The 26,245-nt window shown below is 56.1% G+C and overlaps 1 protein-coding gene across 1 annotated transcript in view; it reads left to right on the forward strand.

Moving 5' to 3' along the window:
- Positions 1–26,245, forward strand: part of SND1 (staphylococcal nuclease and tudor domain containing 1) — a 414,480-nt gene that overhangs the window by 385,073 nt on the left and 3,162 nt on the right. The window contains exons 17-21 of the mRNA XM_061165737.1: positions 15,121–15,309; positions 20,288–20,429; positions 23,742–23,865; positions 24,742–24,811; positions 25,755–25,868. Coding sequence (XP_061021720.1) covers positions 15,121–15,309; positions 20,288–20,429; positions 23,742–23,865; positions 24,742–24,811; positions 25,755–25,868 — 639 coding nt within the window. The remainder of the gene's footprint in view (positions 1–15,120; positions 15,310–20,287; positions 20,430–23,741; positions 23,866–24,741; positions 24,812–25,754; positions 25,869–26,245) is intronic.

The raw sequence follows: 26,245 nt of genomic DNA on the forward strand, positions 1-26,245 counted from the left end.
GGCTTAGGAAACTTGCCGGAGTTGATGACAAGGCCCAGAACAGCATCACGAGGCTGTGCCAGTGGAGAAGGACTGTGGTCCCAATGTGGAGGAGCAGAGGGGTCAGAGTACTTGAACCGCCCGTGCTGGTCACTCCCAGCCTGCCTTAGAGCAGAGGCAACTGGGGCCCGGCTACAGACCATAACCCAGCAGACTCTAGATGCCAACTCCATCCCTGCCCGGGGAGTTCAGGAGGGCTTAGGGCCTATGAAAGCTCCACTCTGACGGTGTAAGCCATGCCATTTTTAAGTCATCATTCGCAGTGAGGAAGCTCAGCCTCACCCCACAGAAGAGGGCAGGGAGCAGGGTCATTAACCGGGCAGATCTGGGCTCTGGCGGGCTGCGTTTATCCCAGTCTGCAGCTGTATGCACCCACACCTTATAATGGGGGGCTTATACTCATGGGCTTTTCTTTGCATTACTGACTGGCCAGAGAGATCACAAGCCCTCCCAGTCCTACAAAGCAGTAATTCAGTTCCCCACGTGACAGCGGGGTGCGCACACAACAGAACAGCCCTCTCGCACCGGCACTGCCAGGACCCAAAGACTGCAGGTGCTGGGGTCTACAGCATCGCATGGGGTGTTATTTCTGTGTTACAAGAGGTAACGGCCAGATTTACTGACCATAAAGTTACAAGAAATTTGAACAGAGTTTGTGAATGTGTATCAGACGTCGGCAAGGTGCTCCAAAATGCCCAGATCTCTTCTCTACTGGGCCTGAGAGAGCAGCTCCTTAGTAGGGAGAGAGGACAGGGCTCTTTCTCTGAGGCCCGTCCAGGGGTGCAGGTCAGCAGGGCTGCTGGCCCCTACCTGGGTGGTCGCACACAGCACACACATGATGTGCTGCCTGGCAGGCTCAGCAGGCCAGGCCAGGCTTCGTGACTGGCAGGTGAAGGCAGGATGGATTTAAGGAAGGATACGGTGACTCCAGGGTTGGGGGACTGCCTGAAAGAAGCCCACAGGAGATGGTACCTTCTGAGCCAGCTGGATGGTGACGGAAACAGGAGGAGGAAAGGAAGGGGGGTGCGGGGCAGGGCATCTTCCTCTGGGGACAGTGCCTCCAGCTGTCCTTTCATGCCCTGGATCTGACATTCATCAGGAAGGATGGGCATTCTGTGTTTCTGTGAGATTGTTTGCCATTTCTCATATTGAGTTCAATGGAATGAGTAAACTGCCTGGTCCTTAGCTGCCAGTGTGGAATTTCTGTCTGTTCAGGTCCTTCTCTGTGGTGCCTTCTTCTGGCAAAAGTGATTGGTGTCTGTGGCCCCGTTGCCTAGAGACCAGGTGATGATGAAAGAGGAGAAGCCCCGTGTCCCCTTCCATCAGCGCACACACTCCTGTCCCAGCCCAGCCCAGTTCTGACGGCTCTGACGTGGCTGAATGAGGCGTTGGCTTCCCATCCACACCCCAAGTTCCTCCATTCCAACCGCCATTGACTTTCCTCGGGAGTATCCCTGCTCTCCTAGAAGGGCTGGAGACCTTGAGGGTTTCTCAGCCCTGTGCTCAGACGTTCCCTCAGCCTACCACGGCCCACCAGCCCACCCAGCCCCTGGCTTGGAGGATTTAGCCCCCGACAGTGGCCTGGGGCCTCACCCTGTCCTGTCCTTGTAGTTCCTCCTCTAGCTGTCTTCCATCTGCTTGGCTTCTCACCCCTGCCTTGCTCGGGGATGGAGGCCAGGAGTCGGGGGTGTGTAGGAGGCTGGGGAGGCACACACAGCTGCTGTCTGCCTGTGCTTCTGCCCAGATAGGGAGAGGCACCCGGCCTCGCTCCCGTTATAGTCAGTGCCGGCAGAGCAGGTGCGAAGCAGCCCCTTCTGCTCATGACGTCCAGTCCCTCTGAGTCATCACGGCCTAAAGCCGGTTTGAGCTCCTCTGTGAGTGGATGCGCTGTGGGAACGAACGCTGTGTGTCCTTAGAGGGGTTCTCGAAACAGGCCTTTTCCCATCAGTTGGGTGCCAGTGGACTTCTCCAAAGACAGGGGAGCGTTGGTGGTATAGTGGTGAGCATAGCTGCCTTCCAAAGACAGGGGAACTTTTCAGTCCCAGGAACTTCCCTTCTGCCAGTGACGTGGAGAAGCTAGGACATCTGTTGTGTGCCTACTGTGTGCCATGGACAGAGGAGCCTGTGGTCGCAAAGAGACATGTTTGAGAAACTGGACAACAACAAACCATTAATAAATGCCCACAATGAACCCTACAGTTAATATTGGTGTGGACAAAGTCCTGTGAGGAAAAGCATTAAGTATATAAAGGTGTGGTCCGAGTGTGTAGACGCTTGGTGGATGAGTTGAGTTGGAGCTCACTGATTTAGCAATAGGAAGAAGTCTTCTAGCCAGGGGGAGTGGCCTGCCCAGAGGCGTGGGACAAAGCACCTGTGTGAAGCTGGAGGTGGTTTGGCATGACTCGAGCCAAAATAATGAGGGCCAGAATGGTTGGAAGGTGAGACCAGCAACAACCCAGTTTTATAAGGAATTGATCCTCTACAGTGCTGAGGAATTTGAACTTTAGCAGAGAATTAAGGAAAGGATTTTGGCAAAGGAAAAAGTGATCCAATTTGTTTGTTGGGTTTCTTTGCGAAGTGACAACATCTATTGAGAATGTCCTATATGCCAAACTCCTCTTAAGTGTTTGATTTGGGTCAATTCATTTATTCTTTAATAAAACTCTTTGAGGTAACTGCCATTATGATGCCCATTTAACAAATAGGAGAAAACTTAGACCCAGAGAGGTTAAGTGACCCACTTGAGACCACCCAGCTGGTAAGGAGTAGAGCAGGATGTGAACCCCGATGGTCTGGCTAACCACGGAGCTGCACTGCCTGTGATAAGCAACGCCCTGCAGCATCGTCAAGGGGCCATTGGGAAGTGGCGAGGCTGGGGGCAGGGAGTGTTACCCCAAAGCCAGGACCTGAACTCAGGGAGTGGCAGGAAGGATAAAGAAGACGGGGAGAATTCAAGAGATGTTTATGAAGCAGGACCATTGTGACCTGGAGGTTGACTGTGAATGTAAAAGGAGTCCAGGATGATTTCTAAGCTGCTCGCTCTGAGTGAGATAAGAAACGCAGGTGGAAGTGCAGGTTTTATAGTGAAGATAGTGGATTCAGGATTGGGCTCGTTACATTTGAAATGTATATGGTGGAGGTGAGTCCTGAAGAGCAGTCTGGGCTGGAAATAGGAGCAATGGTGTCATATAACTCTGAGCCATGCAATACAGGGACTGTCTGTAGCTTCAGATGGCCCCCCAGGGAATGTCCATATTCACGGGGCGTGTTGATGGGAAAGAATTCACAACTGACACTAAGAAAGCGTGGAGAAGGTTGGGAGTCACAGAGGCCTTAAAAAAGAGCTTCGAAATAGAAGGCGGCAGTGCTTAGCTTTGTCAGATGCCTTAGAAGAAATTAATAAAATGGCAATTAAGAGATCTTGAGTGACCTTTGAAGTGATAATCACGTTGGACTGTCGATGGAGTGAGACAGCTGTGTGAGATGGAGGAGTGGATGGAGGTGAAGGGAAAGAGGTCCCTGGGTTCAGAGAGAAAGGTCGACTGGACAGGTGGGAGGTCAGAGCTAGGTTTTCTAAGAAGAGTGAGATTAGTAGACAAAGAGGTAGATGCAGATAGAAAGGGAGTCGGGTGGTGATTAGAGGAAAAGGTGACTGATAGAGACAGGTGCCCAAGAAAGCAAGAGACTGTGATCTACAGCCAGGTTCTCTTTGGTTTTTTTGTTTTTGTTTTTGTTTTGGCCACACTAAGGGCTTGCAGGATCTTAGTTTCCCAATCAGAGATTGACTCCCAGCCTTTGGCAGTGAGGGCACAGAGTCCTAACCACCGGACCTCCAGAAAATTCCCTAGAGCCAGATTCTTTTTCTCCAGGGTGGAAGGAAAAGAAATAATTACTAATACCACCATTCAGTTCAGTCTCTGAGTCATGTCTGACCCTTTATGACCCCATGGACTGCAGCATGTCAGGCTTCCCTGTCCATCACCAACTCCCGGAGCCTACACAAACTCATGCCCATTGTGTCAGTGATGCCATCCAACCATCAGGTCCTCTGTTGTCCCCTTCTCCTCCCACCTTCAATCTTTCCAAGCATCAGGGTCTTTTCTACTGAGTCAGTTCTTCACATCAGGTGGCCAAAGTATTGGAGTTTTAGCTTCAGCATCAATCCTTCCAATGAATATTCAGGACTGATCTCCTTTAGGATTGACTGGTTGGGTCTCCTTGCAGTCCAAGGGACTCTCAAGAGTCTTTTCCAACACCACAGTACAAAAGCATCAGTTCTTCAGTGCTCAGCTTTCTTTATAGTCCAACTCTCTCATCCATACATGACTATTGGAAAAACCATAGCTTTTTTTTTTTTTTTTAAACCATAGCTTTGACTAGACAGACCTTTGTTGGCAAAGTAATGTGTCTGCTTTTTAACATGCTGTCTAGGTTGATCATAGCTTTTCTTTCAAGGAGCAAGCATCTTTTAGTGACTGCAGTGACCATCTGCAGTGATTTTGGAGCCCAAAAATATGGAAAAGATCAGTTTTCATTCCAGTCCCAAAGAAAGGCAATGCCAAAGAATGTTCAAACTACCGCACAATTGCACTCATCTAACACGCTCAAAATTCTCCAAGCCAGGCTTCAGCAGTACGTGAACCATGAACTTCCAGATGTTCAAGCTGGCTTTAGAAAAGGCAGAAGAACCAGAGATCAAATTGCCAACATCTGCTGGATCATCGAAAAAGCAAGAGTTCCAGAAAGACATCTACTTCTGCTTTATTGACTACGCCATAGCCTTTGACTGTATGGATCTCAACAAACTGTGGAAAATTCTTAAAGAGATGGGAATACCAGACCACCTGACCTGCCTCCTGAGAAATCTGTATGCAGGTCAAGAAGCAACAGTTAGAACTGGACATGGAACAACAGACTGGTTCCAAATAGGGAAAGGAGTACGTCAAGGCTGTATACTGTCACCCTGCTTATTTAACTTATCAGCAGAGTACATCATGAGAAATGCCGGGCTAGATGAAGCACAAGCTGGAATCAAGATTGCCGGGAGAAATATCAATAACCTCAGCTACACAGATGACACAGATGACCCTTATGGCAGAAAGCAAAGAGGAACTGAAGAGCCTCTTGATAAAAGTGAAAGAGGAGAGTGAAAAAGCTGGCTTAAAATACAACATTTAAAAAACTAAAATCATGGCATCTGGTCCCATCACTTCATGGCAAATAAATGGGGAAACAATGAAAACAGTGACAGACTTTATTTTTTTGGGTAAAAATGCCACCATAGGTGCTTTATAAAAGCAAAGTGTGGGTCTGCACAGAAACCCACGGTGGTTCAGGTAAAGCCTGAGAGTTGAGATCCGCAAAGCAGAGTACACCTGCCCCCGAGCAGACCTTGGCATCAGGAAGGTGTAAGGGCCTACAAAGGCATAGCTGGCATTCAAATGTGACCTGATTTGGTTACCTTTGAGTCAGATTTGACAGCCTCAAACGGTTCCTCCATGGGTCAAGTGCATGCATGCTAAGTCGCTTCAGTCGTGTCTGACTCTTTGCGACCCCACGGATTGCAACCCTCCAGGCTCCTCTGTCCATGGGATTCTCCAGGCAAGAATACTGGAGTGGGTTGCCATGTCCTCCTCCAGGGGATCTTCCCAACCCCGGGATCAAACCGGTGTCCCCCTGCAGCTCTTGCATCGCAGGCAGATTCTTTACCGCTGAGCCACCATAGGTCATACACTAATTTCTCCTGAGGAAAGAGGCCATTCGACTTCTCACCCCTAGTTCAGTCCCTGCAGGGCACAGGTACAGCCTCAGGGACTCCGTCTGGGCTTGGGAGAACCCCTTGTGGCCCAGACCAAGGGGGGCCCCAGGTGCTGTCTGGAGACTCTGGATGAAGAGCGGTGCTCACTGCTCTTCTCCACATCACCGGGAGCATGAGGAGAAGCTGGACCGTTCAGGTGCACCCCACTTTCAGAAGGACTTCCAAAGCCAGCCTTGAGCTCAGGAAGCCTGTGGGAAAGGATGCCATTGGGGGTGCCCCGCACAGGGGTAGGGCCACCAATTCAGCCACACTCCCTGCGTGAACCTCAGGGAAGAGACAGTTAAATCGCCCTCCAGTCCGCAGCCCCGGGTTTTCCTGGGAAGATGAACAGTCTGCTTTTCTTATTGTCTGCACCAAAGGAACAGATTGCGTCAGTTTGTAAACTGTGTTACCGCTTGCAAAGGCCTGGAGTCAGCAGGTTTGCATTTCCCAGCAGACCGCAGGACGCTGATTGCCCTGGCTCCTCCTCTTCGCCTCAGGCATGACCAGGAATTGCCCCTGGCCCCCCACCTCTGGCATCCCATCCCTCACCCCTGAGGTATTCCCGGAGAGAGAGGAGGAAGCCCTGAGCTCCTAGCTGGGCCATCTCTCCCCGTGCTCAGGCCAACCCTCAATTTCCAGGAGTTTCCTGGCCACTGTGCCAACCCAGGCCTGATTTGCAGGCATTCCTAGGGTCTTGGCTTAGACCAGCACACAAATGTCAGAAACGAGATTTTCCAGAGAACAGTTGGCGCTGTGGGCTGGGCTTGAACGCGTCATCTGGTCTGCAGGTGTTGAGGGGCTGGGTGGTAACACCCTGGTAGGGACTGGAGCCCTGCTACTCCAGGAGCACAGGGAAGTTTGGGACGGACCCTCGGCCCAGGGGGCATTTCATAGGCACTGCCTCTGCGGCTCCCAGAGCGTTACATTATTAATTGCATCGTGTTAATGCTTATCATCTCTGAAAGACATCGGTGTGCGTGCGCGGCCACGAGTGGAGGGGACGAGTCGGCTGTGTTAAGCTGCTACTATATTAAGGTGAAGTGTCTCTTCAAGTTCACGGCTCTGGCAGCGGGAGCATATGACAGCAGTATGGGGGATGGTGGCAAGCCCGGCCGGCAGCGTGGCTGCCTGTGCGAGGCAGGAGAGGAGGCTCCGTGGCACTCAGATTGCTCCGGGTTTCTTCTCGCCTACCCTGCGGAAAGCTCTGGTTGGGATGCATGGGTGGGGAAGAGCTGGAGTGCCTTTCTTCCTCTCTCCCGCTCTCCACCTTCCCCTCTCCACAGGCTCCTCCCGGGTTGCCTGCAGGGCCTCCCCGCCGGCCCTTCTCTCCACGTAACCCCTTGTCTATCCGCTCTCAGCGCCTCCCAGTCATACCGGTGCACCACCAGTGCCGCCACCCCCAATCCCAGCTCATACCTTAGGAAGTTCTGAGCAGAGAAAGCCTTAAAAACCTGGTTCGGGGCTCACTGACACGTGGAGCAACTGGAGGAGGGTGCCCAGCCCAGAAGAGGCAGAGCTGGTCCCTGGAAGGCTGTTTAGTCCAAGGATTTTGCTTTGCACCTCTAAGCCTTCTCCCCATCCAAGCCTCTCTCCTCCTTTGTTCCCAGTTCCAGGCTTGTTGCCGATGGCCTTGGGGTTACAGAAAGCAGGGCTGGGACCAGCCAGCAAATGGGGAGGGTGGCGGCTTCTGCCTATCACTGGGGCCCCTGATGTCACCTCCCCAGAGGTAGCGCTGAGCACTCCTGCTCTGCCTTCAGGAGGAACATGCAGCCAGCATCCTCTCACCCTTCTGGTGTAGGAAGTCTTCCTTCCCAGATGCTCCAGAGCAGGGGTTCTCTGAGCTGCGGCCTACCTGGGATCGCCTGTCCTGCCTGAGGCAGCCACCTCCCTGGGGGGAGGGAGCGTCCCCGGCAGCTGTGTTCCAGGTATTCCGTGGCCTCCCAGCCTGTGGGGCTGAGGCTCAGTGATTTCCTCTGCTGCCTTGGGCCCTGTGCAGGAGAGAGGATGAGAGGCTCTTGGGGGAGACTACCTCTCTTCCATCCTCCCAATACACAAAAAGGGAAAGAGGGGTTATATGGGAGGGGAGACTCTCACCACTCCTGCATTTTGCCAGAAGTCCCCTCTGTGCTGTACCTCCTTGGGCTGCCCTGAGTCAGCACCCAGAGCACGCCACCCCAGCTGTGCGTCCTCCCCGGTTCCGTGTCTTCAAGTTCTTTTGCCCTGAGTGCCCCTGGCGGCCTTGTTGAAGCTCGCCTTTTCCTGGAGGCCACCCCCAGCACACTCCGCCCCCACCCTACCATGAAGAAGGCTACGGGAGGGGCCCTTGGTCTTCGCAGTGTCACCCCAAGACTCAGAGCCACTGGACATCCGTCTTGGCTCCTGGAGCAGGAGAGGCCGGACAGCAAATGAAGCCCCATGGCGGCTGGCATTTCCTCTGGTCTTCTAGCTGAGCTCTCGGGTGTTCTTCCCCAGACACGGACGTTACTTTCAGAAGGCTGATTGGCTGGGGAGGGCCTGGACAAGTGAGTCGTCCTCTCTGTAAGAACATCAGCCCCGCCTGCCTTCGCTCCTGTCACTTCCTGCGCACCCACCCCCTCACCTGGCTGGCCCCACATGGCTCCCCGGGGCAGACGGTGCCTCACTGCCTGGAGTGGGAGAATGACTCAGTCCCCTCCACCCGCTTGATTGAAGCAGCTCCTGTGTTAAGAAGCTGGACAGAATCCAGACGAGGAAAGAAGGGGACCAGTTGGGGTGGTAGGTTAGGGATTGAGAATATGTTTGTGGTGGGGGCCAAGATAATCCAACCATTAGGAAAAGGGCTATGAGCAACGAAACATGCACGCTGCCACTGTCGCCTTCCCTCCCTGGGTTGGAAGCCTGCCCCGCGCCTCCTCTTTTCTCCTCTCTCCTTCTCCCCTTCCCCACTCCCTGCAGCCGCAGCCAGGAAGGGTGAGACCACAGCCCGCCTGGGTGGGAACTGAGGTGTGTGTGCTGCCTGGGACAGGAGCACTTCCTCAGTAATTAGGAGATGTGCAAATTAACAGCCTGTGCCATTTGTATTAATTTGGTAAATAAACCAGAACAATTTCATTAGTGGCACGTTAATGTGCTCGGGAGCAGGAGGACATGTCCCACCGTGAGGCAGCAGGGCCCTCTGGCTACCCTGGCCCACAGACAGCCTGGGACCAGTGGGTCTAGCTGCTTTCCCTCTGGGCGTGGCTGGCCGGGCCACACCCCCTGATTCGCCCTTTGGTGGAGAAGGACTCCCCACCCCAACCCCAGCCCCAGCCCCGCCCACTCTGATTGACCGCCTCTTCCCTCACCTGCCTCTCTGAGTAAGAACCAAGGGAACTGGGCTCAGCCAAGCAGGGCTGCTGCTGGTTGTAACTGACCTGACTGCTGTCAGCTGGCCCTGAGCCGAAGGAAGTGGATGCTGTTGTACTTCACCAAAAACTCACGGTCGGAATTAGGATTTGAGCCCAGGTCTGTGTGACTGCAGGATTCATGCTCTTTCCACCACCTCCTGGCCCAGTCAGTACACCCAGCTCTGGGGCAGATTTAGAGAAGAAGCTTTGCTCCCATTGGAGCTGACAATCTGAGTGCATGCTAAGTTGCTTCAGTGTCCGACTCGTGACCCCATGGACTTTAGCCCTTGTCAGGCTTCTCTGTCCGTGGGATTGATTCTCCAGGCGAGAATACTGGAGTGAGTTGCCATGCCCTCCTCCTGGGAATGTTCCCAACCCAGGGATCAAACAAAAGTCTCATGTGTCCTGCATTGGCAGGCAGGTTCTTTACCACTAGCACCATTTTAGCTGGTGAATAGGGACATTTTGAAATTGAAATAACTGCTCCTTCCCAGGAAGTAAGTAATTGAAGAAGCATTTGTGTGTCAAGCACCCTTTTAAGTGTTTAACATACTTACATTGGCTCATTTAGTCATCAAAACACATCTTTTGAGTTAGGTACTATCACAATTCCAAGATAATTGATTCACCAGAAGTCAAACAGGTGGTGAGTAAATGTCTCTGTTCCGGAGTCCATGGTCTTAACTCTGGTCCCTGAGTGTCAGAGGGAGATATCCGGGCCAAGTGTTCAGTTCACTGCAGGCCAAGATTAGGGAAGCCATCACAGGAAGATGGTGTTGGATCTGGAAGAGCTCAGCTCCCAGGGCCTAGTTCAGAACTGCAAAATCCCCACCCACTCTGCCAGCATTGGGAGCAGAGGACGAGAGACGCCAGCAGGTGAGCAGAGCATCCAGGATGTCCAGTGTGGGTCTGCCCTTTAGACATCTAGGCTCTTGCTTCTGTCTTAACCAGAGTTATCACCAAGCCACCCCCTCCACGTGGCACTCCCTGCTCATAGCCTCTCCTCCCCCTAGCTCCATGTGCTCCTAGGTCCCAGCATTTGGCTTCAGTATGAGCGTTGAGGATGGGGAATGAGGAAAGCCATCATCTGTCCCTTGCTGACATTGCTTGTGTCCACGTGTACCCCGTGAGCCCCTTGCTATTATCACCTGCCTATATACACACCAAATGCCCACATGAAGTGCTGTGGCAGCCCATGGTGATCACCCAAGGCCTGACCTCCCTGATGTCAGTGCCGTTGCAGGAACCTCCCAAGCCAGTGGGCAGAGAGTCCAGGTCTCTTCCTGAAACACCCCAAGATGCCGAAGAGACAGGCAGCCATGTTGTCTAGCGCTTCTCACTTTACACCGCACTCCATGAGCAGTGTCTCACTAACACTTAGGGTAGCCAGAAAGAGACCAAAAGAGGTTTCTTGTGTACTTGACAAGAAAGAGCTTCCCCTAATTCCTATCTGCAGTTGGAGGCAACTTGCAGGAAATTTCTGCTTATAGTCTGTATACCAGAGATCAAACTGGTCAGTCCTAAAGGAAATCAACCCTGAATATTCATTGGAAGGACTGATGCTGAAGCTGAAGCTCCAGTACTTTGGCCACCTGATGGGAAGAAATGACTCACTGGAAAAGACCCTGATGCTGGGCAAGATTGAAGGCAGGAGGAGAAGGGGACGACAGAGGATGAGATGGTTGGATGGCATCACTGACTCGATGGAAATGAGTTTGAGCAAGCTCCAGGTGATGGACAGGAAAGCCTGGCGTGTTGCAAAGAGTTGGACACGACTTAGTGACTGAACAACAGCAACATCTGTGTATGGTCAGTCCTAATTATACGTGAGCCCATATTTTCTAATTCACTCACTTGCTAAAATTTGTTACCTCCGTCAGTACCCCTGCAACTTTTTGGATCATTTTTGAACTTGCATAGAGTAGCGAGTCTCCCGGGGAGTACATTTCCAGCTGAGGCTGCACGCGAGGTGGCTCTGCCTTCTTATTTCAGCTGTCATCCTGCAAACAAGTGTCCTACTCATGGTCTGCTTAGCACTGAGGTTTTCAGGGTTTCTGCACTTTATGTTGTAGTTAAAAATGGCCTCCAAGCCTAGTGCTGAAGTGCTGTCTAGTGCTCCTGAGAGCGGGACGGCTGTGATGTGCCTTAAGGAGAAAATCCGTGTGTTAGATAAGCTTTATTCAGGCATGAGTGACAGCGCTCTTGGCTGTGAGTTCAATGTTAATGAATCATCGGTATGTATTAAATACGGTGTCTTTAAACAGAAGCCCTCGTCGAAGCAGGTTAGGTATTGATAACTTGATAGAAATATGGCTGGAGTCTTGTAGGACCCTAACCCTGTGTTTCCCCAGGAGGCAGTGGTCCAGGATTCCCTAATTCCTTGTTCATGGTAACTTTATAGCGATAAGTACCACAGATAACTAGAGAGAGAGTATGTATATATATTTTTAATTAGGAGAAAAATACCAGAAATTTGATGAGTCTTAAGAGTAAGTCTTAAAGTTGAACAGAGAAATGGAGCTTTTCCAGATATGAAGAGCTGAAAGTGTTAGTCACTCAGTCATGTCCAACTCTTTGTGACCCCATGGACTATAGCCCGCCAGGCCCCTCTGTCCATGGAATTCTCCAGGCAAGAAAACTGGAGTGGTCGCCATTTCCTTCTCCAGGGGATCTTCCCGACCCAGGGATTGAACCTGGGTCTCCTGCATTGCAGGCAGATTCTTTACTGCCTGAGCCACCAGGGAAGACCATCACAGATATGGACCCATGTAATTTTATAGTCAAGTCACAAATTCTCAGCAGTGACTGTGAAAGAGAGACATGATGAAGGATGAACATGTAGACCAACCTGGGAGCGCCCGCTACACTCTCTGCTTGGTCCCCATGTAGAGTCAAGACTTCAGTCTTCACCCTGAACCCTCTGCGCATCTAGGCTGGGGCATGTCCAGCAAGGCCAGAAGCCCAGAGACCCAGGTGCAGCAGGAACACTGGCCCAGCCCCAACCCTCCTCTAAGACCAGCCTACCTTCCCTAAAGCCCCATTGTTTGAATGAGAAATTACTGTGGTGGCAGCAGCTATAATAAAAGGAGGAGCGGGGACCCACAGGCGACAGCTTTATCTCTCCCTCTACAGCCCAAGATGGATTGGGCAGCAGCACGGTGCCCAGGGCCAGAGATTTCTTTCCTCTGCAACTGGCTGGGCCCAGGGGCTTGTCAAGCCCAAGTTAGCGTATCGATTGCCGGCAGGGAGAGGCTGGGTACGTGTGAAGCCAGGGCTCACCTGCCAAGAGAGCCTGGCTGCTCCCCAGCGGTGTTGGCCCCAGGTGTGGCTGCTTAGTCACTCGCCGGCGTCTCCCCCTGGCAGGAACCTTGAGAGGCCGGCATCTGGTTTGTGGCCTCGGAGGGTGAGGTGTGAATTCGACGTTGGCGAGTAGGGTCTGAGCCTGGGCACCTGACAGGAGAGATGGATGGCACCTGTCTGGTCGCCTCTGCAGCTCATGTCTCAGGCCCTTACCTCCACCACAGGAATCTGGTGTGAGAGGAAGCCACGGGCTTCTTGTCACAGCTGCAGCCGCCCACCACAAGCCCTGGGGGCTGGAGGGAGGTCTTGTGCTTGATCAGGGCAGCCATCCTGGCTTTAGGAAAAGGACACCTGGCAACGAACACAGTGAAAGAGGACAAGAGGCGCTGGCGTGGGCCTGGGAACTGTACCAGTTTGACTTGTTTTCAGCTGGGCATGAGGAGGTGTTTCGGGAGCCCCCAAATGCAAAGAAGCCCTGTGGATTGGTGGTAGGAGCCAGCATCGGCACCCCCACTCTACCCATTGTCTCATGAGCCCCCAAACACAAGGCAGGCAGTCCTCTACTCCTCCCAGAAGTCGTGTGGGATCAGCTGCCGCTTGATCTTAGCATGCTTGATAAAGCGCAGCAAATGAAGAAGAGGTGGTCTTCCCATGTGTTCTCCTTCCATCCCTGTTCTCGTCTGAGTCCAACAAGCCTGCAGCCTCTTCCTCCACCATTAGCCCTCCCACTGTCGGGATGCCCAGTGCTGCAGCACCCAGGGCATTTGCAGGGTGGGAGAGCGCTCTTCAGGCAGTTTGTCACTCACTTCAGTGAATTTACTGGCCAGCCAGCTCTTGAGGCACCTGTGCTTTATCATGTACCATTTTGCCCACCTGTTCTCTGCCACACACACAAGTCCTCCCAATGAATTATTGCCAGGATTAGAGAAAGGGGAAACCAGTTTTGCCATCTACAGTTGCGGGTCCTCCCTTCCTCCAGCCCTCAGCAGCGTGGTGCCCGTGTGGGGTGGACAACACCCAACAAAGCCTGGCATTCCCACCCTGGCTCCACCAGGGAGGGGCAAGGTCCAGGGTCCTGGATGATGGTGGAGCCGGCCTTAACCCAGTGGACAGTGTGGGGAGGGGTCGGGTGGGGAGGTCAGGGGTGTGGCTGGAGGAAGGATGTTCTTGAGACAGGGCTGTGGGGAGAGGAGGGGAGGTGCCAAGGAGGCAGTGGAGAAAGAAGGCAAGCAGGGCAGCCTGGCCTCTGCTCTCAGCTCTGCCCCTTTCTGGCCCCACTGCCCCTGTGTCTCAGTTTCCCCACTAACAAAATCAAGTTGGATTAGATGAGTATAATACCTTCTTTTTCTAGCTCTAATAAACTCTTTGTATCCCCTTCTACAGTACACCCCCACTTCAGGCATTGTTGAACCTGCATTCCGCCTGAAAGGGTCACAGAGGGCTTCGTGTAGGAAGAGGGTGTTCGCAAATAGGAAGAACACCTGGCGGAGTCCTAACTCTGCCGGGAGAGATGCTGGGGACGCGACTCCCTGTGAGGAAACAGAGGCCGCTTGGGTGCGCAGAGGGAGGGCAGAGCGGGGAACCAAGAGCAGGACCAGGAAGGCGGGACCCCAGGTCCTTCCTATTCGTGTCCTCGGCAGCTGCCACTGGCTCTGGCCCAGGCTTCAGAGAACTCCCAGGTATTTAGACATTCATTTTATTGCTTAATCGAGCTTGAAGCCGTTTAAATGAATACAAGTTTTTACGTTTAGCAGTGAAGGTTTTTACAGGCCCCTTTAGCAGGGGAAGAGGTTGGGAGAGAAGCCGAGAAGGAATTCCTCCTGGGCCACTGCCTTCATGAGGCAGAGCGGCATCCATGCTGGGTCGGGGGTCCCTGGGCTCTGCAGGGATCCTGCCGGCTCTGGGGATCAGCCACTGTGCTCGGCCCCGAAGTCTGGGCTGATGGCAGTGAGCACACCCCTACAAAGGGGTAACCTCCAGCTGGAATCACCCCCTAACTACCCCTGCGCATCAGGGTGCTTTCTGCCCACCTGCCCCCTTCCCTCCTCTCCTCACCTGGCTCTCATCCCACTTTTATTGCCTTCATTAAGCATGACTTCATTCAGCTCTTGCAGGAAGAACATAGGTTCTCCCCTCCTTGGGGATTGCCTTGCTCTCCACTTCCACCCAAGGCTTGCCTATCTTCCTAGCAGAGCTGGGGCTCAGTGGGTGCTGAGGAGGAGTAGGTGTTGCCTGACTCACCCCTGACCTTTAGCTGTGTACACACACAAACACACACACAGCTCACTTAAAACTAAGGAGAGTCAAGTTTTCCCTAGTAGCTCTCTGCCAAGAGGAAGGGGAGGGGATTTGAGGCAAGGGGAGTTCTGACGTTGCTTTGTCAGTGACACATCTGTCAATGGTGAGTCTGGGGTGCAAGAAGCTGAAAAGCATAGCCCAGCTCACAGCACTGAGGTGAAGGGTTCTCAGACGCTCTCACCCGCTCGCGCACTGACTCACGTTGCAGCTGTTCCTGCCCGTGGGCTGACCATGGTGGCAGTGGCCCCGGGGCCGCCCTCCTCCCCTGCCCACCCCAGGCCCCCGCTGCTAGCTGACACCCCCCTTTCTGCTCCCTAGGTAGAGGTGGAGGTGGAGAGCATGGACAAGGCCGGCAACTTCATCGGCTGGCTGCACATCGACGGCGCCAACCTGTCCGTCTTGCTGGTGGAGCACGCGCTCTCCAAGGTCCACTTCACCGCCGAGCGCAGCGCCTACTACAAATCCCTGCTGTCTGCCGAGGAGGCCGCCAAGCAGAAGAAGGAGAAGGTAGGCTGTGGATCGGGGCCAGGGCCGGCGGGGAAGGAGCGGCTGCCCTCTCTCGCCCTCCCTTCCCCCAACACCAGCACTGCTGCCTCCATATGGCAGACAGAAGCGCTTCTGTCCCCCGTCAACTGAGTGACTCCGGCTGGTGTTGGTGTCAGACCCTACGCTGAGGCAGGCCCCGGACCCTCTCTGAGCGCCCCTGTCCACCACCCCGGCTCTGGTGGGCTTGATACCGGAAGCTGCCTAGACGATGACCTTGGAGCCCGGGGTCACCCGAGACCAGAGGCCTTCCTTCCCCCACCCTGACCCTCCAGTGCTCTCGGAGGGGCCGGGTGGCCTGCAGCCCACGTCTGAATTTCCTTCACATTGCCCTGCAGGGAAGCCCATTTTTGGAAGCTGCCCCAGGAGATGCATAAAGCTGTTAGGACAGCAGATTTACAGCCCATCAGTCTGGGCAGACACTGCATTGAAGAGACAAGGGGGGTGGGTTGGAAAGCAGCTTTTGGAAACAAATGGACGATTAAGGAACCCAGCGGTTTGGTGATGGGAGCCGGGCTCGGCAGCCCCCTGCCCCTACCCCCACAGCCTGTCGCCACTGACTTACGGCTCAGCCCCGATAATGGGGATAAATCAGCTGGCCACCAATTTGTCAGGGCTTCTCGGAGCTTGAGGAGGATTTCATGGGACAGCCGTGCTGAGCCATAAATTTGTTCCAGGAATAAATGTTTCCTTCCCCATGGGGCAGCCATCTGGCTTACAACTCGCCTCTCAGAGCCAAGGCCCAGACACCTGCCAAAAGGAGTGGGGGGCCCCGGGGCCCAGAAGCCTCTGGCTCCTCCCACCTCTCCTCTGAGAGAGCATCACACTTCCCCCAGGGGCCAGGCACCAGGTGCCGGAGGACTTCTGGGATCTTTGTGTCTCTTGGTCTCATCCCCTAGGATTAGGACAGGTGATCGACCCTACTAGAGCTGGAAGGACTCCAGGGAGAGGTGGCTCCACAGGCCAAGACAGGTGGAAAAGACTGCCCACGTCTTGGAGGGGCGAGCAGGCCACCACGGGGCCTCTGGGGAGGATTCCACTTCTGTCCCAGTTCTGCTTCCATTACAGCTCCCATTATAGCCTGTCTCCCTAGAGTGATGGGGAAGCAGGCAGCCTCGGCTCCTACAATGGAGGCACTTCCTCTTGGGTTTCCTTTCTGTGACAGCTTAACTTAAGACTGACACCCCCTGTGTCCTCTGCTCGCTGCAGGGAATGGAGGAGAGGTGGTGCAAAGGTGGAACGAGTTAACAGCTGTGGGACATTTCAGCAAGCACCCGCCTCTAAGGCCCAGATTCTGAAAGTATCTCTGCTCCCCTGGCCCTACTCCCTGGCTACTCGGCACCTGAGCCTGGAAGCCATCTCTTCAGATCTGAGTAGCCTTCTGCCGTCTGAGAGTAGAGACCCCAGAGGGACCGAGGAAAGGACAGAGAAGGGAATCTGGCCGAAGCGTGGTCCCTTGCTTAGGTGCTGAACCAGGCATCACTATTTACTACACAGTGGATTTGTCTGGAAGAACCCAAGTCATCATTTCTCTGGTGCCACGTGATGGTGCTGAGGAGTAATTACCAGTGATTAATTACTTACACAGGCTGCGTGGTTTTATTCCAGTCCAATTAAAATGCAGCACACCACTCTCAGTGCGAGGGCCCGCCTGCCTCCTGGGGCCCTCCTGCACATCCCCTCCTCCTTGAGGCCTGGGGGAACCTAGCCCGAGCTCCCTCCTCCTGGTGGGGCTGCTCTCTGGGAACAGCGTGGGCAGAGCCTTGGAGCAGCCCTCCGAGTTAGCTGGACTCAGACGGGAGAATCTGGTGGTCAGCTGGGCAGCAGTAAACTTCATATCTGAAGTGTCCCCAGGACGCCCAGCCTGGCACTGCCAGTGACCCAATGAGAGCTGCCTTAGCTGTCGGGAGACGACGCATCTGGGGTTAAGAGATCATCATGGTCCCTGTGGGCTGAGAAAGCCAATACCGAGAGATTTTGTGAAACCAGGGCACACAGAAGTCTTGGGTGGGTGTGATTATGTGCCTGTGAGAAGGTCTGAATGAGGAACCCCAACAATGCTGTGTTCCCCACTCTGAGAATTTAGCTACCTCCCTGCAAGACCTGATCCCCCTGCGCCTTGCCGTCTCCTCTCCTTAGTGAAGAGGCTAGTCTGTAGGAGGCTGGTGCAGGGTTCCCCCTCCCCCTCCTCTCAGGATCCTGGGCAGGTCTAAGGGCCAGAGAGGGAGCCTCAGAGGGCAGCTGTCTGTCCCCCATACCCCCTGCCCCACTCGTACCTCGGCAGGGCCCTTGACAGGCCTGGATTGGCCATCGATTGGCTTTTATTGAGCTTAGCTTCCCACTGCGGGCTTGCAGGCCTTCACCACCCTGGCCGCACGCCAGCCCCTCCTCTGGTATTAAATAGGATTTAGAAAGGAAAGGTTCCATGCAGTGGAACCTCGGGTCCACATGGCCCGCAGCCTGCCAGTAGGAGGACCCAGGGCTCCCCCGGGAGGAAGTGCAGGGGGGTGGAGGGTGGACGGGGGCAGGGTGAGGACAGAATAGACTGCCTCTCCTCTGCTGCTAAGCTGGCCCCGGGGTGCAGGGGATCTGAGCAGGACAGGAGGTGGCTGACCCAGCAGTGCGGAGCAGGGGAGGGAGGGGGCTCCCTGCCCACTGGCCCCCGGGATCTGTAGCCAGGGTCACAGAGGGTGTCTGGCTGACGTGTGTGCCCCTCCCTGCCCAGGTTCTGCAGAGAGACAACCGCAGTCGGAGTGGGCCCAGCTCGCCCTTGTTCTGAGGGTGGGGACCTGCCCTCCAGCTGACTGACTCCTTCCCACCACAAAGCCACCTGACTGGGCCACACTCACCAGCTTCTGCAGGGACCCCGCAGGGCTCTGTGACTGAGGGCCAGGCCTGCCCTCTTAGAAATGGAGCGCTCCGTCTGAGGAGCAGCCCCCTTTCTTCTGGCCTGGGGCAGCCTCAGGCTTCCAGTGTGTTCTCACCCCCGGAGGCGGCAGTGACCTCTGCTCCCTGCCTGCCTGCTGCCCTGTGAGCTGAGGGACCCCATAGGACGGGCCTCTGTCTGCCTCCTGGTAGGAAAGGGGCCCGAGGACCACCCCGAGGCTCTGTCTGCATCATCCCTGACCTCCACCCCGCTGCCCCCTGAACCTGCCAGGGAAGACGCGCCACCTTCTCTCTCCAGGAGGAAACCTGACGCTGTCGCCTGAGGCACCTTGGCTTGAGGAGTTTCTACTCTCAGCCCTGTTCCCATTCTGTCCACGAGGCGGAGGAGCCTCCCTCCCCTCCAGCCGAGGGGTTAGGATGGGGGCCGGCTCAGGAGCCAGCGCAGGGGCCCCGGGAAAGGCAGGGAACAAGAGCAGAGGGAGGCCCTGACTTGGTCTGCGGCGGTAGGGGCACAGTCTGGATAGTGGTGCTGGTGGGGATGGCGCAGAGGATAGACTGCTGGGCCAGGAATGCCTCTGGCAAGTCTCCACCACTCCCTGGCAGCCTCCCCCCCGGGCTCAGAAAGTCCCTGTTGCTCATTCCAGTTCCCGGGCCCAGGCCTCTCCCTCCAGTGGAAGGACACGCACTCGTGCCACATTAGAGGCAGGACCATGGTTTCAACGGGTGTCGTCCAGAGTGGTTCAGTAGTTCCAGCTTTCATATGCTGCTTGGTGCACCGCCCCACCATGCCCCAGCAGTCTGTGTGTGGCAGAAGGGTCACGTGGCCCAACTGCCACCTCTTGCAGGGGAAGAAAAGGAGACTCAGAGAAGGCATGTGACTTGACTGAGGTCACACAGCAAATTAAAGGGGAAAATGAAAGGACCAGAGTCCACAACTCCCACCTACGTCTTTTCCCACTGTTCATTGCTGCCTTTTGTGTTCAGGGGCCCAGGCGATGCCAAAATTCCCCTTGAAGGGCTCTAGGGCCCGGCCCCCTGTGTTCAAATCCTGGTTCTACTATGTCTAGCAAGCCTGTGTGCCTCGGTTTCTTCATTTGTAAAATCGGGGGTAATGTTGATCCCTTTTGAAAAGGTTGCTGTGAGGATTAGATGAGCTAGTACTTGGGTAATGTTTAGTGCGGCCCCGAGTGAGCATATAAGGTTTGGGCTAATAACTTCTGTCACCGCCCACCCGAGTCCTGTATGTGTGGGACCCAGTGTGTGGTCCAGGCCCCCGGACTCCCCCAGCCCCTTTCTGCCGCCCGGCTGGAAAGCCATCTCCCTCCCTTGCTCTGACAGGCCTCACTACTGGGATAATCTCCTGGCCGCGGGATTGGACTTGACGCGCTGTCACCCCGCATCAGCTTCTGAGCACTGCAGCCCTGACAGTGCAGGGCTGGGGGAGGGAGGGAGAGGGAACGGTGGAGGGCGGCGGCCCAGCTTCCGAACCGGGGTCAGAGCAGCCTCCGTGAGGTGCGGAGGACGGGCATCCTCGCACAGTGGCGGCCCTCCCCTCCGCGGCCAGCGCCGTTGCTTGGAGAGCCTCAGGAGCGCTCGTGGCCTTGTGATGGTGGGAGGGCCTGGGGCGTTCAGTGGCCCTCACAGGGGGTGAGGGAAGGGGACAGGGACTGGTCACCACCACAGGGCCAAGGGGCTCACGCCTGCGTGTGTGAGAGTCGCCGGGAGTCTTGAGTTTTGATTCCCTTTCCCTGGGACCCTTAGCGCACATCCTGATGGGCAGGCAGGGAGGGGTACCCTGGCACCTTCATTCCCAGGAAGATCCCCAGTTGTTCTGGACACCTCAGAGTTTGGGAGCTGCTGGACTGGAAGTTCCCCCACCCCCATGTCTGCCCTCCAGGGGCTCAGACCAGCATGATGCAACATCACCCCCACACTCACTCACCCCCACACTCGTCCCCAGAGCAGTGGTTCCCCCTGCCCAGAGCCCCTTTCCTGGCGTCCTTTCTGACTTCACTTCCTGAACCCCTCACCTCCCCTCTGCTGACCACACGTGCAGGTCTGGGCCCACTACGAGGAGCAGCCCGTGGAGGAGGTGATGCCTGTGCTGGAGGAGAAGGAGCGCTCGGCCAGCTACAAGCCAGTGTTTGTGACGGAGATCACCGATGACCTGCACTTCTATGTGCAGGATGTGGAGACAGGTGAGCACACCCCTGGCCCTGTTTCCATCACCTCACGGCTACTGGCGTGGGGCTGGCCCACCTCAGGGCCCCCCTGTTCAGGCAGGGGGCGGGACCCAGGCTTCCAGGGGCCTCCCTGCCTAGCTTGCGGCTGCTGCCCACCTCCCAGGCCCCTGAGCGGCGCTCTGGGCCCAAGGTCATATTCTCAGCCGCAACGGAGGTGGCGAGGCTAAGCGGTCCTCTGAGGACTGGTGAGGTCACCAGTCCTGTCTGGGTGGTGCTCTGAGACTCTGAGGTCATTGTTTTCCTCCCAGACACCCCTGGCGGAGCTAGGCAGGAGGATGGTGCCCTCGGAGCCCATCAGGAAGCAATGGACAGATTATCTCCACGTGGCTGGGAAGCACACGCCGGCTCTGCTCAGCGCCTCTGCCCTTCAGCCTCCCCCAGGAGGGCAGGGTGGGGGCAGCCCGGGCTTGTCTCTGCTGGGGTTTCTCCTCCTCCAGAGGTTCCTGTAAGCCCAGAGTGGTGACCAGTTGCCATGGAAACAGGCGGCACTCTAGGGGAAATCATCCCCAGGAAGTCTTTCTGAAAGACCCTCCTTCTCCATCCTCCCTCTTCTCCTGCCCTCCGGTGCTGTGCACTGAGGCCAGGGTCCTCACCCGCCGTCCTGCCCGCCCCCCGCTCTCAGCAGAGACCTCAGGTTTCCAGAGGAGCGAGGGCAGCAGGGCCGGCTCTCACGGCAACCGCACTGGGACCCCTCTGGCCCAGCTCCCCACCTCCACTACCTTTTCTCTGTCCATTCCTGACCTCCCTTCTCTCGTTTGCCACCCTGTGCGGGGAAACATTTTAGTTAAGATCAGAGGAGAAAGCTCTTTAAGCTACTTCTTGGTCGAGGAAACCAGGTCTTTGCAAGGCGGAGGGCGCGGGAGATGTCAGTGACATTGAGGGTGACAGAGTGTGGCTCTCCCTGCCCTCCTCGGCCCCACCCCCAGGACCACTCCAGTGGTCGGCAACCTCGTGTCAGCCACTTCCCCACCAACGATACTGCCCAGGTAGCTGCGTTTGTGGCAATGTCACTTCACTGGGGAGACTGACCATTCTGAACCTTGGGCTGGCGGGGCTGAGATGAGCTGCTGAGCCTGCAGGGTTAGGTTCTCTCGTGGTCAGCAGCATTCCTGGTGAGAGGGGCCCGGCCACTGCCTGGGGAATGAAGCCAGGAGGAAACCTTCAGGTCTGAACGGTGGCCCAGGTAGGAATGAGAGCTACTTCTGAGCCCAGGAGCCAGCAAGAAGGCCCTCCGGGAGCTTAGGGAAAGGGAACTCAAAGGAGACCCTGCCCAGGGAACCCCGGCTCCCACAGGCTCTACCTGGCCTCTGGGTCCTGCCAGGTAGGACTCGCTTTGAGTAAGAACAGGTGCTGGGGTCTCCAGGGGACAGAGCTTGAGGCTGAGTTCAAGGCCTCCATGTAGCCTCTGTGACCTCAGAGGCTTCCTGTATCGGTTCCGCACCCCGCCTGGCTGTCGGTGACAGCTCTTGGAAGCCAGAACACTGCACCAAGCGGCAGCCAAGGCAGATAACAAGGAGAAAAAGGGAACTTGGGGAGAACCACGTATTGTTGGAAGATTGGAGGAGCAAGTGACGTGCTGCATGGCACGCCACCTGGATGGCTGTGAGCTCCAGAGAAAACCCTGCCCTCCATCAAATCCATGAACAGGAACCTGGGCATACACAGCCTCCCTCTCCTGAAACCCTTCGCCCCTCTGGGAGGCAGGGACATCCTCTGGCCGTTTTTCCCTTCTCTTAATTAAAGCCAGCCTTCGGGAAGGATCTGGTGAAGTAATGAATGCATTGCTATTGGCCCTCCGTGACCAACCAGGCTCTGTCTAAGGACCTCCCAGAAGGCTTTGCTATTCGCAGAGCTGTTGCCTTGGAGCAAAATAATAATAATAATAGAGCAAGTATAACAAGATCTCATCTCTGTAGAGGAGGCTTCTAAGTCCCTGAAATTTTACTGTCTGGGCAAGAAATGCAGGCGCAGGAGAACAGAGGGTTTACTGCCAGGCAGGGGGAGGGCAGCTGCTTCTAAAAAGTCCCTGAAACCATCTTGTGAAGGCCAGGGCAGGGCCCGAGTGTGGACAGGCGCAAACCTGCAGACCCCTCTTCAACACAATGCAGTTGCAAGCACCCTACACGGCCGGAGCTTTACAAGGTCTCAAGAGAGGCGACAGAACCAAGTGAGCTGTGGTCTGTGCCCTGAAGGAGCTCACGGTGCAGTGGCAGAAACACAAACCAGACGGGGAATGGATAAGGCCCCCTGTGACAAGTGTGCCGATGGCTAACATGTGTCAGGCTCCTGTAACAGGGCGGCCCCGGGCCCTGAGGGTGGGGAGGAATCCCTCACTGCCACCACACACACCCCCACCTCGCACTCCAGCACCCTCCCCCTGGAAAGCGAAGCTGGTGGAAAAAGGCTGGGTGTAGAGCTTGAATCAGAGCCAGAGGGATGTAAAGGAGAAGCCACTGGGACTAACGCTTAGCAAGAGGGTGGTGACGGGATGCGGCAGGAGGGGGCCCCTGAGAAGACCTTGGGGTTGCCACACCCAGGGACAGATCAACCGCAGGGTGGATGACCCAGGGAGAATGGTTCAGGAAAGAAAAGGCAAGGAAGGGTCCCACCCCACCCCCCCACCCCTGTGGAGGAGGGCAGTGAGTTGGCTGGGAGGGTGGAACCACTGGCAGCGCTTGGAGGTTCAGTTCCGCACGTGTCTCTAGACGCGTCATGTCAGAGCGGCCACATCTGAACAGGCTGAGACTGGGCCCCGCTCCTGGAATCGCTCCCATCTTTCACAGCCCAGATTCTGAGGTCCTTTCCTTGTGCAGGGTCGTAGGGGGCCCCCTCCTTCAGCTCCACTGTTGTCCCTGGGTGACTTGGCAGAGAGTAGCTACTGTCTGTCACCGCTTCTGTAGCCCAAGCCAGGGCCAACCCTGGTAGGAATGGAGAAGGCAGGTTGGCCTGGGCCTTGCTTGGTGTCCACTCACTTTCTCCACCTCCTAAACCAAAGCCCAGGAACATTCCCTGCACATCCCCAGGTACAGCCAAGAGTGGAAGGCTGGGTTCTTCTTAGGCCTGAAATGTCTGCGAAATATCTTGAACCTCCTCGAGCAGGGACCAAAGAGAACTTCCCTGCAGGATTGGGGCAAGCCAGTGCTGTGGGCACCCTGCAGCAGTCCACATCCTGCCCAGTCCCCGGGCTCGTCTTCCACCCAGCCCCATCTAGAGATGAGGCTCCAGGGAATGTGGTACCCAGGTCTCACTCCCTCTTCCTCCCCACAGGCACCCAACTGGAGAAGCTGATGGAGAACATGCGCAATGACATTGCCAGCCACCCTCCCGTCGAGGGCTCCTACGCCCCCCGCCGGGGCGAATTCTGCATCGCCAAATTCGTAGACGGAGAATGGTAAGCCACCTGAACCCGAGCAAGGCAGAGTCTTAAGCAGGAGCAAGAGGAGGTCTGTCTCCAGGGCCCCAGCCTGCCAAAGCACCAGCCAGACTTGAGGCATTCGCCATATCGGCCTGCTTTCCACAGAGTGGTCGCTCTTGACCTTGGCCAACTCTCCAGAGTGGTCCTCTATGTTGCCCATTTGCAACAGTGTAACCCACAGTTTTTCTGCAGTCGGCCTTTAAGGTACAGGAGTATCTCTCCTCTCTCCTGGGCTCTTCTATTGGGGGTGCCCTGGCTGGCTGCAGCTCTCCATCCAGCACCCCATCACCCCACACAGGAAAGAAGATATCAGGAGGGTCAGGGGTGGTGAGGGGAGACGCTGGTTCCTTTGAGCCCAGACCAGCCACCACCGTCCACCCCAGCTGTCTGGTACAGAAGTAGCAGCACTCCCAGGCTGCAGGAAGGTCACTTACGTCTGATCTACCAAGGATAGGGCCCATGGCCTTCCCAGGGTGACGAAGTGACTTGGATGCATTCCCTACTGCGGCCTCCCAGACAGATCTGCCGGCTAATTACAGCTGCTGTTTAGTGTGCTGGGTTTAAACAGCAGACATCAATCTAGTCATTAGTCTTGTTGCTTTATGCCCCAAGGACACATTAATCTGCTCCACATGCTCCCCTCTCCCTCCCTCTGCTCCCAGCTATGCTCTGATTCCATTAGATGGGGTCCTGGTGGAGTCCAAAATCTGGCCCCCTGTGACACCCACGGGTGTTCATTCTGAGCCCTGGGCGGGGAAACACTGCACCCCCTGGCCTGCCATCGCTTGAAGCTCTGGGGAGTCCGGGCTCCTCGAGGCTGTCGCTTGAGCCCTGCCCGTGATGCCATTGCAGGTACCGCGCCCGAGTGGAGAAAGTCGAGTCTCCTGCCAAAGTACACGTCTTCTACATCGACTACGGCAACGTGAGTGCGGGGTCGAAGGTGGGCGAGCAGCCTGGGAGGGGCCCCTCAATACACCGGCCCCTAGGTCAAGTCCATCTGAGCTTTAGACCTCCCCCTCCCTCCCTGACAGATGGGGAACCTGTGGGCCTCTCTGCTGCTCGTCTGACTGGCCCGAGTCCTGAGGGACTAGGCAACACCAGCGTCTTGGCTCAGAGGCCTTGAGCACTGAGCGCTCTCCTGTCCAGGCCCAGTCACAGCCCCAGTTTCTCTCCTGCCCAAACTCTGAAGAGGGGGCCGTGAAGTCCTGCCCTCTACACCCCGTCTCCTGGTCCACAAGGTGCCTGGGTACTGATCCCCAGCGCATCCCAAACCAGGCTTGCTGAGAAGGGACTGGTGCCCCCAGGAGAAATGCCCCTTGGACTGGGCCTGGGAGTGTGTTGACCATTCCCCGCAGCAAGCAGGAGAGAAAGCTGTCCTTCAGAGCCGTGCTGCTCCTGAGGACTGGTGGGGAACGGGGGCGGGAGGGGAGCCGTGAACAGAAAGCCCAGAGCCCTGGCCAGCCCACCACCCAGGAATACACAGAGGAAAGGATCTTGCTAACTGGGGCTGCCCTGCGCATCTGGGCAAGGACCCTGATCTTAGAGTGCTCTCCCAGCCAGGGACCCCTGCCCCCCAACCCCGCCCCGGCCTGTGGGAAAGTGGTCAGGGAGCCGGTGTCATGGTGGGAAGGCATTGGGAAAAGTGGATCAGGTGGGCTGCGTCAGTGGGAGCCACCAGCTGGGGCACCACCAGGCCCTGCCTCCCTGGCTTTGCTGACCCTGCAGGCCTGTGCTTGTGGAAACGGGTCCTTGGGTGTGGGAGGGAGCTGAGTTAGAGTGCTCAGGAGCCTGGCCACACAAGTTGTCCCCCGAGAGCAAGGGGGCTTCCAGTGTGTGACGCCGCTGGCCCGGTGTGTCCTCTGCAGAGGGAGATCCTGCCGTCCACCCGCCTGGGCACCCTGCCGCCTGCCTTCAGCACCCGCGTGCTACCAGCTCAAGCCACGGAGTATGCCTTTGCCTTCATCCAGGTGCCCCAAGATGTGAGTCTCCACCCCTTTCTTCCTCCCAAAGGGGACCGTCCCCTGACACATGACCACTGCTGCGGCCCCAGCACGTACTCAAGGGAACTAAATGCAAAGCCCTCCTGGGTCCCACCCTCCACCCCCTCGCCCACTCTAACGGGGCTGCGCCCCTACTGTGGCCCCGGCTTGGGGCCTCTGCCTCTAGCCTGCTGGGCTCTGGGCTGCAGTTGTCTACCAGTACTCCTTCCAGCCTCAGACCGTGCCAGCAGAAGTGACTGTCCCCAAACAGATCTGCCCCGGTCACACCTCTGCCAGAAATCCTCCCCTGGGGCCGCCCTAGCTGGTGGGAGGGGGTGGAGACAGTGATGACGGTCTGTTAATCACGGGGAGAGGGG

The sequence above is a fragment of the Dama dama genome, chromosome 18 (genome assembly GCF_033118175.1).
Source record: "Dama dama isolate Ldn47 chromosome 18, ASM3311817v1, whole genome shotgun sequence".
Taxonomy (NCBI): domain Eukaryota; kingdom Metazoa; phylum Chordata; class Mammalia; order Artiodactyla; family Cervidae; genus Dama; species Dama dama.